The following is a 14,947-nucleotide window of genomic DNA, read 5'->3' as shown; positions in this document are numbered from 1 at the left end:
TATACATAATTCATACCACAAGAACTTGATAAAATTTCTACAATTTCTCTCCTGATTTTGGCAAAACTCACAGAGTTTACATTTAAAAAAGCGGAACGTCTTTGGAAAGTGTCCCTATAAGATAAAGTGTCAGAGCTGTGACAGGTTCAGTAAGAGGCCAAGAATGCAGAGATATACAATAGGAAACCCGAAACGGAATCCTTTTAACCTGATGCCAACACACTTTCCCTTCTGCATTATGTTTCACTTAAACAGGAGAGTACGCTCACAACCAAACCACAGTGGCGTAGAAAACTAGAGCACTCGATCATCATGGAACCTTGTATCAACATGTCAGTATCAAAATGTCTCATTGATTATGATGCCATTTCCAAAAGCAGCAGTGTGATGGAAGTGAGCATTTTGATGAAACCGCATCAATAAACATCAGATGGTCACCTTGGCCCCCTTATTGCAACAACACACCCATCCCTGCTGTTTTTCTCGTTCACAGTACGCCTGTTCATTCAAGGTCACTGCATTGACAGAGGCGTAATGAAGATACACCGAACCTGCGCTTCGAAGCCACCTGACTCTCTCTGTTTTACTTTCCTTTCTCTCAGTTTCTCTTCTTTCTTATCTCGCTTTTCCCCCGGGTCATCGATTCAGCTACCTTAAAACAGAGGCATTCATTTAATGTGCATCCACAGGGTCACGTCGGGTTGTGGTGGTGGATTTGTGGTCCCTTCAGTCTCTAAAAGAACAGCACGTTTATAGCACTCTGGAGCCCTCTGTGACTGCGCCGCCTGGTAATTACACAGATGTTGAGGCAGTGGAGCCAAAATTTGCTAAAGTTTCAATAGAAATAATTACAGTACACTACCATTCAGAAGTTTGGGGTCGATAAGTTATATTTTTTAATGTCTATTATGCTCTGGGCTGCAAGGCTCTCAAAGTAAATTGTTTCAGGATTCCAGGAGAATAGAAAGTTAAATATTTATTGGAAATAGAAATTATAAATGTCTTTCGCTTTTGATCAATTTAATGCGTTATGCAGTCTGAAACAATTTCGAATGCAACTGACCTTAGTGAATGCTAGTAACGTTGGTGTTCACGTGTAATATAATGCACTATAACACTGAGGTTTTCACACTTGGTTTGACTGTCTGTCTGATTGATTGATTGTTCTGAACCAGAGATCGATTTCACCCTTCTCTTTTATCAGTCCTATATACTTAAGAAACCCAGTATCTGATCACAGAGGGCCAGGGAATCCGACAGATGTCTATCTGCGACCGTGAGAGCTGACAGTCCTAATCTCTCCAGCTTGTCATCAGTACTCCTGCCCTGAAGGATTGACATTGCAGTCTTACCTGTAGAAGTGCGATGAAGAGGAAGAAGGAGTTGGCTGCTCTTCTGAACTGAGAGTACAGGAACCGAGGCAGGAACGTAAGAACGTTGTACTTCGCAGTGCTGTATGAGAGAAAGAAAAGACCAGAGGAAATGAGAAAGGTGGTTACATTCCAACAACGACCACAATATAAAACCACCTGACATCATCTGCAGACTGGGCTGACATTTTATTTATCATCTATTTAGTTCTCACGTTTTCAGTTTTAGTTGGTCACTATTACACCAAAATAGTGACATTGGTTTCACATCATGAATCAAACTTTCTCCCCCTAGCCAAACACAGTTTCAGTGCATCCCAAGACACGCGCAAACACACAGTGATGGATGGAGAGAGGCAGTTAATGACCATAAAGAACAGCTAAGTTTGACGAGGAGAGAGAGACTGGGCTGTAAAGAGCTCCGAGTTTGAGTGAACTATGGTGGGAGCTTGCCAGAGCCTCCATCTCTGCCGACTGATTTACACACACATTAGGCCAAAGACAGCGAAGCCACTTTAGACTGAGATAAACATCCCACTCTGAACCCTGACACCTGCCTCTTTATCCACCCACTTTCCAAAAGAACGATCCACCAAGAAACACTCAACACTCACTTGGAATATTGGTATTTAAATGTATAATGATTCATATAACAAAATATAATGTAAAAACATAATAAAATACAATACAATATTCTCAGAACACCAAGGAACAGAATCAGATTAATAGCATTATATTTTTTATTAAGCTAATTAATGATTCATATATAAAATATAATTTAAACTAATTTAGAATATAAACTAATATACAAAATGTTTTAATATTGTATATATTATAATACAATATAATTAAAAAACAATACAATATTATCAGCCACCAAGACACTAGTCACCAGAAAATGAGCATTTTATTTTTTATTATTTAACAGATCATAAAATATAATATTAAATATTAAAACAAAATAAAATTTCACAATAGCACATAAGACATTTAAAAAAGAATATTACTTTTTTTATTCATTTATATAACAAAATAAAATACAATATTATCAGCCTACCAAAATATTGATTTCAATTTACATTTTGATTAATGATTCAGAATTACATATATGTAATATAAAATACAATACAATACAATACAATATAATAAAGGCACATTGGAGAGAATGAGACGGTCTGTGAAGTGTGAACATCCTTAAAGTGGAACCTGATCTGTGTCCTCTCACTGCCTCTACGTTTCACTGATCCGGTCTTCACAGAGATGCTTATCAGTCCACGGCACACGGCAGCCCAGCAATTAGCAGCACTGTACGAGATGGAAAGTTCTGTCAGGGGCCTGTCGTTCTCGCTTTTCTCTTGGCTAGCTTTCAGCTTTTGAACAGTGTAGCTGCGTGCGTCAGGTGGCTAACAGTAGCTGGTGGCTGCTTTTACTGTTCCACAGATAAAGAAACACATTTCCATGTTGCCGGGTAACTCAAATTCATGGATGAGAGCAAGAGTGAAGAGTTAGATCTCCATCTGTCCTCATATTCAAAAAATCAAGCACACAGAAAACAGAAAAAAAAAAAAAAAAATCCAATGCATCCAAGTGAGAAATTAAGAAGCGACATTAAAGCCAAAATCACCAGCAAAATTCGTCTGTCAGCAACAATACCACCCAGAAGTTTTGGACCTGCTCACTTTTAGAGTTGCTAGGGTTGTTGTTACTATTGTAAAATCATAAACGAATAATTTTCAATTAGTATATGAAGTTCTTCAGAACCTTTCAAAAAATGTTTACTGACAGTGGCAACAGGCTAAGTTGAAATACAATTATGAATATTTTGGTGGATGTCAATCTTAACATGACATACCAGCAAATAGCTTTCTCACAAAGGAGCAGAGAGAGATGACCTGCGTCTCTCCTCTCATTTCCTCTACACGACCCCAGAAACCAGATCTAGGTCTGCTTCTAGACCTCAGCCAGCTGCTTAGCCCACACGCTCAGCTCGTTTAGCACTACTTGGCATCATCATGCTTTTAAACAAACATGTATCGCACAAGAGGGCTTCGGGACGCTGGCTCATCAGGCAGTCACTGGGGTGACTAGTGTAACCGCTCATCAAAATGCACCTCAGGGTTTAACCACGTGATGTTAATCATTTTAATTGCGGCTTTGTTGGCGGTGGTGTATTCGCAAACGCATCAACTTGACGTTTTGTCTAAGGCACACAGTGTGAGGAGAATTTTTTATTATTATTTTGTTTATGATAAAAGGATCCTGTGTTGGGAGATATGTTAATAATGTGTTTGTTTGAGGTGTACATTTGTGCAATTTAATATAACTTGGCATGTGCGCTATATTCCAAACAGCAGAAGGTTGCGTTTGTTTAGGTAAAGCATATGTTAATATTTTGTTTCAATTGAAATTCTTTGTGATGCCTTTTTTTTTTTTTTTTTGACTGGTTTGCAAGTCTTGCTTGCACAGGCCTACAGCAAAGCTATGAGTCGCTGTTCACCTGATCAGCTGTAATAGTAAAGGTGCACTTAGGAGTAACAACTTGAACTTCCCCAACGGTTCACCTCAGCCACACAATGGAGTATGTATATAAAGGCTTAATCTAACACAAACAGCTCTCAAAGCGGTCCATGACATAGTACATTTAACCCGTTTATTTCAAAAGAGCAGTGTGTAGGCACTATTTATTATTCATCACACAAAGTCAGGCCACTTGTTACAGCCAATGTTGGAGACCTGTTTTTGCAGCTTAATGTCACAACCATAAGCACATGAACATACAACACTAGAACAATTCTGGAAGTAAAAATCCAATTTATCGTTCAATCATAATATAGTGAGGTTTCCTGATAAGACAAAAACGACTAGATAATTAAAAAAAAGTTTGGGGTCAATAGAAGTGTACTAGAATTGTTGTTGAAATCTCGTATGTTCACCAAGGCTGCATTTATTTAATGAAAAATGAGTAAAATAAGTAAAATTCTAAAATATCACAATTTAATACTAACATATTCTATTTTAAAAAGTTATTTATTCCTGTGATGACAAAGCTGAATTTTCAGCATCATTACTCCAGTCTTCAGTGTCACATGATCCTTCAGAAATCATTCTAATATACTGATTTGGTGCTCAAGAAACATTTTTTTTTTATTAATGCAGTTTAATATGGTTGTGTATATTAAACCATTAAACCATTTTTTTTATTAGATAAATAAATACATTTCCCCATTAGATGACATCTAATATATGTGTCATCATTGCGTCGTTTTTGCATTCTACGTACTGTGAGCTTTTTACATTTGTTTGATTTGCTCCTACCCTCTGTAGTCACATACAGCATTTGAATACAGCAGAGTACATAGTATCAATGTATACAATCATACCGCTGTTCTTATTTACATATTTTTCTTTTTCTATTGTCAAACTACGGAATGAATATGAAATATTGATTAAAACATGGCCCATTAATACATATGTATACATAGATGCAGGGATTGACATTAACCTTTTCGCTTACCAGCCACTGTGGCTAGTGGTTTTCCAAAGTTACCCAGCATTTTCACTGGCCACAATTTTGACATTGATACCATGGGGGGAAATCTGCCATATATCTATTTTTAATATCTCATAATTTGGCAGCAGGTATATTAGGCTGTGGGCGGCACAATGGCACATCAAGAAGCTGGAAACGTAGTGAGTTTCCTCTGGGTGATCCTGTTTCCCCCAAAATCCAAAAACATGCAGTATAAATGAACTGGAGATGTTAAATTGTCCATAGGTGTGCGTGCGTATCCCGAGCCATGTAATGGGGAGGGTTAGGGAAAGACCTGGCAATCTACCCCAGAAAATTAATGGTCAGTCTCTTACATATTGCAAGAGATGGCCATAGAATCACCAAGAGTTGGATACGAACTGAAATAGTTAATGAGAGAGATATTAGGCTGCTGTCACTTTAAGGCATGAAAAATAACTTAATTTAGTACTGAGAGGCAGCAGATTTTGTGCTCACACTAAAAGTGCCCACACAAAATCTGCGGGAATGAGTACAATTGCGCAATACGCACACTTTCAATTTAATGCGCCCTTTCTGAAAAAGATTATTTCAAAAGAAAAAGAAAAATCTTACTGACCCCAAACTTAGTAGTGTCTTTAGGAGGAGTAAATAATTCATTCCAAGCACACAATCTGTAGCCATCTTTTTTTGCCCAATGTTTAAAAACATTTTTACATTGAAATTTTGTAATCTAGTGATTCATTTTGAAGCTGTGTGACTTGGTTGTTGGTTCAAGGCTCTTAATTTACATTTTTTAAATGCCCAAGGAGAAAAATTAAATGGAAAAAAAATACTTCCAGAAGTAAGGCCACAGTGAGAGTAGGTGGTCACCATTACGGTTGCTAAGCATATTGGCATGAAATGATGAAATAAAAAATCAAGTTTTAAGGTTAGCCAATCATAAAGAAGGTAATTTATACACAGAAGTCTAAATAGTATAGCAAAAGGGGTCAGAGTCAGGGTGGAAAATGGTCATGCAAAGCTAAATATTTTTAATGCAAAAAAAGAAAAAGGCTTTAAAAATTGCTCTTTTACTGAAGGAACACAACATGCATTTGTAATATACTATATTAAATGAAAGGCCTACGGTTTCTAGGCGTACAAATGCACCAGGAAATGAATATCTTGACCCTTGCGTGTGATCTTTCTAAATGAACAATGATTACAAGCAAAACGTGACAGAAACCCATTACAATTAAAACCAGTTTTCTTTTCATGGCAGCTTACGTCGTAAAACACATACACATAAGCAAGCAGGACTTCCCAGTCGCCATTCTAATGCTGCAGGAATGCAAACATTAACCTGGTCTGACAGTGGAGCTGAACGTTTAAAGCGACTGTTTTATCCACTGCACAAGGGACAGCCCTCTATATACAGTAAAGCTAGAAGTACTGATAAACAGTCCAGACATGAGACAGCAAAACTCAGTGTTAAATCACTTCAATAATCAGACTACAGCATTAATAATGAGTGCCGTTATGATCACTAGATGCAGATGGAACGATCAAATAGATGCTTTTGGGTTTCAGTGCTGAAAATCTGCAGTCTGAGAGTGACATCTCATCTGAATGATTGCACTCACTGCAGGATGGGAGAAAAACTTATGCGAATGTTAATGAGACAGAGCATCTTAAACCAATTCACATTGGATTCAAAACAAACCATTTGCTCAAAATTAGGGTTGGGTACCCAAATCTGTACTTTTAATGGCACCGACCAAATTACATAAGTACTACAGAGTACCGATTCACATTAAATCACTCTGTGCCAAATTTCGGGCGCAGAACGCAAGACCATTTAAATAGACACGCAGAACTTGAAGGAATCGTATGTGAATTTGTGGCGGAGACGTGCGATGTGAACGGTACTCAACCCTACTCAAAAATCAGTTCATTTCATTAACAAGCTGAACTTTTGTGGGTCAGTAAATAAATCCCAATTTTGTTGAACTATCTCTAACGTATTCAGCATGTGATTCAGCAGAATTCATACATTAACCACAGTACCTTCTCCTACCTCCTCTCTGTCTGCCATACATCACCTTACCAATCACTATGAGTACTATGTAACTTTGACATAGTGAGCCGTTGTGGCGGCTGGAAAATGGCAACACTTCCTCTTTTGCTGAATACAGCTCACTAGTTTTAATCTGGTACTTTATTCATACAGTTCCTTCCCGCTCAATCTTTAAAATATTTTACAAAATCTTCTTGATCCATCCATCCGTGGCAGTACAATCTGTTCAAGAGCCTTATTAAACTTTCTTTTTTTGCTCTGACATTAAATATGAGCTCTGTTGTGAAATCTACTGAGATGCCTTCCTGCCTTACAGCACCATTCAAAAAAGTCTGGTTTCAGCAAGATTTTCTTAATGTTTTTGAAAGAAGTCTCTTACGCTCATCATGGCTGCATAAAAAAATAAAAGACAGAAATATTGGGCAATAATATTACAATTTAAAATAATAGTTTTCTTTTTTAATATATTTTAAAATAAGTTACTCCTGTGATGGCACAGCTGTATTTTCAGCATCATTACTCTAGTCTTCAGTGTCACATGATTCTTCAGAAATCATTCTAGTATGATGATTTGCTGCTCAAGAAACATTTGTTACTATTATGTCGAAAATAGTTGTGCAAATATTTTTGTGGAATCTGTGATACATTTTTTTTCTTTGATGAATAGAACGTTCAAAAGAACAGCCTTTTGTAAAAATATAAATGTAAGAACAGTTTGTAACAAATGTCTTTCCTGTCAATATTTATCAATTTAAATGGATACTTGCTCAATAAAAAGTATTTATTTCATGATAATGAACACCAAAAACAACTACTAGTTAAAATAATTTATTTAATATACTTAACCATATTTTAATCACTACATTTTAGTATTGAATAAAATAAGTTTTTGTAAATCAACACTCTCCTCATCCACTGCCTAGAAATGTTAACCCTGTGCTCACCATGACGGCCTGTTCGACCCTTTGTGAAGAAAGAGTAACACTCAGAAGCACAGGTGTGAGTGTGGCTTTACCTGACACGATTATTGCAGAACTTGGTAAACTGGGGCTGATTGAGGAATATTAATCTGGAGTCTTCCTGGTCTGCTAGAGAAGTCTTCTCTGACGTGTCTTCGGTCTTTGCATAACCTGAGACAAAGAAAAGAGGAAAGATAGAGAAATAGAGTCAAATTCAAAATAAAGGATGCAAAAAAAGGAGCATTAAGCTATAATGAAATATCAGCTTTTGTTTTATAAAAGCAATGGCTATTTATGCTATGAAAGCTCAGATCTCCCAGACAGTGAAAACAAATCACCTTTAACAAGATTACATTAAAGATTATGTCTTTACCAAGTGTCAGACTCAGAGAAGCTTAAGACTCGACCTATAACCTCTAGCTGAAGCCATTGTGCAGTATGAGGAGGAGCTTAGCTGCCGACATAATAAAATAAAAAAAATACATTTATAAAAAAGAATAGCCTAATACACATTTTTATAAATAAACAATTTTAAATATTAATAAATAAACAAATAAATGTGTGTTTATAATGGTTACTAGAATCACTCAATTCATATATCCAGGTAGATGAAGTCATTATCAGGGCTGGTGACAGCCAGTGGAAAAAGAAATGTGTGATATCACAGGCACACTGAGCCCAAGGGAACAGATGAATGAAAGAAGGGCAGCTCAAATTGATTCGCCTGCAGGCACAGGCGCACGCGCACACACACACACAATACTGGTGGCTCAGTCTATTACAGGCCACACTTAAACTGGCTTAAGATACTGGCAAACTGGCTTAACAGTTTGTGGCTAATTTGGAGCATGGAAAAAAACTTGATATACTTGCAAAAATAAAAACCTAAAACTTTACAAGAAATTTGGTTTTGATTCATCTGATGCAAAAAAAAAAAAAAAAAAAAAAAAGGATTTAAAATGGAAGTCAATCTGTGGAAATTGCTGGAAATCAACAGTCCACAATTTGGAAAATAATAAATAAATAAAAAGCTGGCAAGCATCAACGTCCATAGTTCCATATACATCAACAGAAAATCAAATAAAATTCAACCAAAAACCAAGTGTTCAAATGAAGAAAAAAAACTCTTGTTCTATTTACTTGCCCATTCCAAACACGCAAGCAGCCATTTATAATATAATATTAATAATCATCATCATCATCAAGTTTCCTGACATTGTGATAAATGTTAACTCAGCACCATACGAGTTTGTAAAATAAGGGTGAGTAACTAAAAGCAGTATTTTCCATTTATGGGTGAAATACTCCTGTGCAAAAACAGTCAAAGCAAAAGCAACACGACAGAAACACCCTTATACTCTTTGTTTTATGAGAACAATCTGAACAAGGTGCATTGAGTAAAACCGTCATTATCTCCAATGGAGTGTGTTAAGTCTAAACATGACAATGCAAAAAGTATTTTATACAGGACACATTTCACCTAAACAGTCTAATAGCTTAAGAGTATTAATACTATACTCCCTTAAAAGGAGTTTTCCCTTCAAAGTGCTATTTTACACGACACAGCTGAAGCTGTAAGACTGAATGCTTCACATACTGAACATCTGTGGCATACTAAATAAGTCAAGTCAAGTGACCTTCATTTATATAGCGCTTTTAACAGTATGGATTGTTTCAAAGCAACTTTAGTGATAATAGAAATTAGCGTAACAGTGAAGTTGCGAAGATCATTAGTCATTAACTTAGGGGCCGCTAACACGACACCATTCTAACAAAAAACCCTTAGCGCGCTCCGGCCGCCCATCCGCACAAAAAGTGCCTGGTGTCTCGAGAATTCACTCCCTGAAATAGGTTCAAAAGTGCAAACGATTATCCGTTTTCTCTGAGCAAACCCGCGAAAACGCAGACGGCGCGAACATGCGCATCACATGTTCGGTCAATAGGTATGCGCGTTTGAATATATGTGTACAGGCGTGTAGTCCTTCACAAATCAACCCTCAACAAACTACTTGTTAGGCCTTAAATTTTATAATTCAGAAATTGTCGCGTCTGCGTAGCCACGCGAACCGGAATTATCCCGACAATGTTTTAGCTGTAAACAAAATAAAGAGGTCAAAGCTAAAAACATATATTTGAAGGAGTGTGTGAGTGTGAGCAAAAAAGTGAAAATGAAACTAAGACATAGACACTAAAGAGGTTAAAATAACTATGCTGAAAGTGACCGCCTATAGACACTGAGGAAGTGAGACGTGTAAGTGTAGCTGACGCTGTGTGTGTGATTCTGAGTGGGTTTACTTAGCTCTAGTTTAGAGAGGAAACTGATGTCTGAGGTTAGCAACATTTGACAAAACATCCCCATGTGCCAAAGGGTACATTTTAAATTATTTAAATGAAGTAATTATCATTTTGGTTTTATTCTAGCAAAGCTTTGCTACTAGCTTTGCTAAAAATATTGTATTTTAGGAAGTAGGTAGTACACTGTTCTCCACTGTTTTGGGGAATGGATAAATGTCCAATAGAAAGTGAAAATGCTGTGCAATGCGGACAGAGACACATGATGTGGAGCAGGATTTTGGACACCATAGATATACAAATATCTTATAACTTTTCCCTTGTCACAGTTAAGTTGGTTAAGCTTTATCCAGCTTTTATATATATATGGCTCGGTTGATTATAAATCAACTGATTGATTTAAATCAAGCTTCATTTTGTTGAACCACTATTGATCCCAAGTCTATGCGGTTTCAGTTGATGCATGAACAAAACTTCACCAAAAAATAGAGTGCCTGCCTGCCATCCAATAAATTGCAATAACCTTTGTGCTTTGTTATTTTCGATATGAAATAAATCTCAGCTTTTAAATGTTATCACTAAATCACTAAAACATCCGATCACCTCTTCCTGTTTACTACTACTATAGTAGGTTGAAAGATACAGTAGAACTTGCATCATGAAAAGTATCATGCCTCATGTAATCACTCAATCAATGTTTCAACTGCAAATTAAATTGTTTAAAAATGTTATTGTATAATTTATATATCACATAATACAATTAATGCAACCTACTTCAGTTTAATTAGTCGTGTTAGGATGAAATATAACTTGACATGATAAGGCCATACAGATCAAGTGCTTTTTTTTGCGTACGTGTGGTTTGTTGTTCCTATATTTTATCGTACATTTAAAAAAAAAAAATTGTAAAAGTTTTATTACACGATTTTTGGTGAATTGTGATTTGTTCTTAAAATCATTAGTATGCACATTTCACGCACAAACATTACTATAATAATAACGGTAAAGGTTTCTATCCAACTCGTTTTATTAGAGTTATTATTGTAATTATTATTATTATTATTATTATCTAAAAAAAAACAGCAATTGAATGTGTTGGACTATTGTTAGCTTTACCCTTCAACATTAATAAGAATAAGATCTTGCTTGACTTCATCTAATACCACACAATGCCCTTCTCAGTGAAACAACTCTCCATGTGTAAACACAACAGCCCCATTCATGACAGTGCCTAATAAATAATTAATAATTGCGCTGATAAATAATGCAGATGGCACACAGTAAATTGGCTACACTCATCTTAGGATCAATGTTGTGCTGTCAGGATATGCTTTCAGTACCACTACCACCCTTCACTTTTGACCTCTTGACCTCAATTAAAATCAAATACGCCCATGATGGTTCAGCATCTCAGTCAAGCTGTACAGCAAATGTCCTAAATCTGACACAGGCAAGTCATTGAGGTTTATAAACTCTGTTGATCAACCATACATGCACTTTACAGGTCTGTGGACAGAGAACAACATCATGAATGCACTGTTTGTTTTTCAACAGTTGAAGGAGTGACATACTTAGCACATGCTCATCATCTGAAAGGATTTTAATGAATTTAAGGCGTTAACCTCCATTCCCTTTATAGGCAAAACATTGCTCTGTTTGTTTGAGTATCCGGTCACATCAATATTGGCTCAACCAATTCTGTGATTTTGGGGCAGGAGTCACAGAACTATCCGTTTTTCCGACCAATGGAAGACAGCGGAGTGTACAAACAGAAAGTGTTACAGGAAGTAAGCAGACACATAAAAAGAGACATCACAAAACAAACAGGCTTTTCAGGAAAAAAAAGTTTCCAACAAAATCGTCATAGTGGTTTGGATTCTCCACTAGTTAGCGGTTCTGAAAATGAAGTTCATGTGGGCTGTCTTTACTAGTCCACATTGCGATATAATTCATTGTACAGCCATGCTATTGATTTATCCATCCAACTTTTGCCAAACTCTGTGACATTCCAAATTATAGAAAATTTCATTTTGACATGATTCCACGATTTGGTCCATGTTTTCTAAACACAGAAATCATTAGGCTCTGTAAACTGTAATTTAAAGAGAGCTCTTCAGGGTCATTGAATACATAGAACAAAATATTTTACATGCATAACATTTTTTTTTTTTTAAACAGCAGTTAGTACTTTAGTATCGTTCTAAACTGCTGCAAGCCATTTTCTAGTTTTATTATTGTGTGCTAGTATAAGTACTGAACTAGTATTAAACAGATGACTATACCCTTAAGATTCATTCAAGAACAATGTATTCATTCATTTTATTCATCCTTGGCATCAAAGTTTGAAAATCCCAGGAATCAGTACTTATTGACAGTCAATTCGTTTTGATTTAAAGGGTTAGTTCACCCAAAAATGAAAATAATGTCATTAATGACTCACCCTCATGTCGTTCTAAGCCCGTAAGACCTCCGTTCATCTTCGGAACACAGTTTAAGATATTTTAGATTTAGTCCGAGAGATTTCTGTCCCTCCATTGAAGCTGTATATACAGCATACTGTCCATGTCCATAAAGGTAATATAAACATCATCAAAGTAGTCCATGTGACATCAGTGGGTTAGTTAGAAGTTTTTGAAGCATCAAAAATACTTTTTGGTCCAAAAATAACACAAAATAAGACTTTATTCAGCATTGTATTCTCTCCCGGGTCTGTTGTCAATCCTTCACAGTTACGCTGATGGCGTAAGACGCTGATGACGTGTTATCTGGTGCGCCCGAGCTTCATTTATAGACTGAGGGAGACGCACGCTGTAAAAGTGTCTCATCCGCGACATGCACATTTACGCACCATTAAAAAAATGATATCCACGCAAACAATGTAGAATAGCTTGAATATAGCGTGCGTCTCCCTCAGACTGTAAACGAAGCTCGGGCGCACCAGATAACACGTCATCAGCGTCTTACGTCAGCAGCGTCACTGCGGAGTCCTGAACGCAGATTGACAACAGACCCGGGAGAGAATACAATGCTGAATAAAGTCTTATTTTGTATTATTTTTGGACCAAAAAGTATTTTCGATGCTTCAAAAACTTCTAACTAACCCACTGATGTCACATGGACTACTTTGATGATGTTTATATTACCTTTATGGACATGGACAGTATACTGTATATACAGTTTCAATGGAGGGACAGAAATCTCTCGGACTAAATCTAAAATATCTTAAACTGTGTCCCGAAGATGAACGGAGGTCTTACGGGCTTAGAACGACATGAGGGTGAGTCATTAATGACATTATTTTCATTTTTGGGTGAACTAACCCTTTAAATTCAGTCCGCTTTATTTAATTTAAAGGTAGGGTAGGTCAGAATTGTCTAAAAAAACTTTTATTCAAATTTGTTTAAACTGTCTTTATATACAAATACATAATTAAAATGCAAGTACTCTGAAATAGAGAGTATAAAAAACTGAGTGACTCTAGTGTATTTAATCTTCAATAAACACAGCTCATTAATTCCATTCACTCCCACCTAAAAACGGGTGCGCGACTGCACGCACGTGGGCAGAGCCAGTAATAGCGGCGGTAGTCATGGCGACGGACAGTGACAGTCGCGCAAGCCAATCACTTGTTTCGTCCCGGTAGGAATTAATGAGCTGTGTTTTTTGAAGATTAAATACACTATAGTCACTCAATTTTTATACTCTCTTTTTCAAAGTACTTACATTTTAATTATGTATTGGTATATAAAGACAGTTTAAGCCAATTTGAAAAAAAGTTCTTTAGACAATTCTTACCTACCCAACCTTTAATTAGATTTTTTTTTAATACTGCTTGTAGTTTTAGTAAGCTACAGCTTTCAATCACAGCACTGTCAATAACCTGTAAATTTGGGTCACTTTGTCCGAGCTCCAAACTGAAAACAGCAGCGATTGATCAGATCACTGTTGCCCCCCCCATGGCTGCACAGACAATAAAGGCGGCAGTTCTAACGAAAAAGAAAACCACAAACCACGACTGTGTCATGTAGACTCCTATGGGGTGCTTTTGGGGGTTATGCATGCACACATTTACCCTGTTTAAAAGAGACATGCAAGACTCAAATGATACAAAAACACTCATCCACATGCTTTTGCACATCCCTTGTTGTTCTGCGTTGTGAGTCAACTGATACGTGCATGATCACATTCTGTAATCTAGCCAGCCGTGACGATAAATAAAAATAACACAGATAGTAAGCGAGCGAGAGAAAAAACACAGACATGAATCATTAATCTGAAAGCCATGATTCACAATATGCATAATGACATGTGCTGAGGGCAGCAGCTGAGGGGGGAGGCTGTAGTGATCAAGGCCAAGGGTTTTCAATTAAGCACAAGTACTTAAGGGATTATAAACACGAGTGAAAAAAAAAACAAAACTGTTTGCTCTTTAGGGCTGAAAAAGTCCGGATCAAACAGAAGGGATTTCCCTGCTGAGATGGAGGGTGCTCTCTGTAGGCGTAGTACAGTGGCCAGTGGAGCGGAACGGATGGAGAGCTGAGGAGATACATGACATACAGCGGCAGAGAGGAAAACGTGAAAAGAGGAATTCCGGATGGCACGGACACACGTGGGCTATGAGTCAGGGGTCTAGCGGGTGACCAAAGGCTCTGATCTCAATGCTCTCTCACATTTGGAGGTTGAGGTTTCAGAGTGCAAAGAAAGTGAGGAGGGAGGCCCAAGTCTATGACAATGTGAGGATGCTCATTTTGGTTAAATT

The 14,947-nt window shown here is 37.0% G+C and overlaps 1 protein-coding gene across 2 annotated transcripts in view; it reads right to left on the bottom strand.

Annotated features, from left to right (window-relative positions):
* atp8a1 (ATPase phospholipid transporting 8A1) overlaps positions 1-14,947 on the bottom strand; it is a 117,642-nt gene that overhangs the window by 87,404 nt on the left and 15,291 nt on the right. For both annotated transcript variants that reach the window (XM_079630671.1, XM_079630672.1), the window contains exons 2-3: positions 7,953-8,067; positions 1,353-1,452 (exon numbers count right to left, since the gene is read on the bottom strand). In XM_079630671.1, the coding sequence (XP_079486797.1) occupies positions 1,353-1,452; positions 7,953-8,067 (215 nt within the window). The remainder of the gene's footprint in view (positions 1-1,352; positions 1,453-7,952; positions 8,068-14,947) is intronic.

Source organism: Phoxinus phoxinus, assembly GCF_949152265.1.
Source record: "Phoxinus phoxinus genome assembly, chromosome: 12".
NCBI lineage: Eukaryota > Metazoa > Chordata > Actinopteri > Cypriniformes > Leuciscidae > Phoxinus > Phoxinus phoxinus.
The sequence above is the reverse complement of the archived record's forward strand: the minus strand, read 5'-3'. Positions and strand labels throughout refer to the sequence as shown.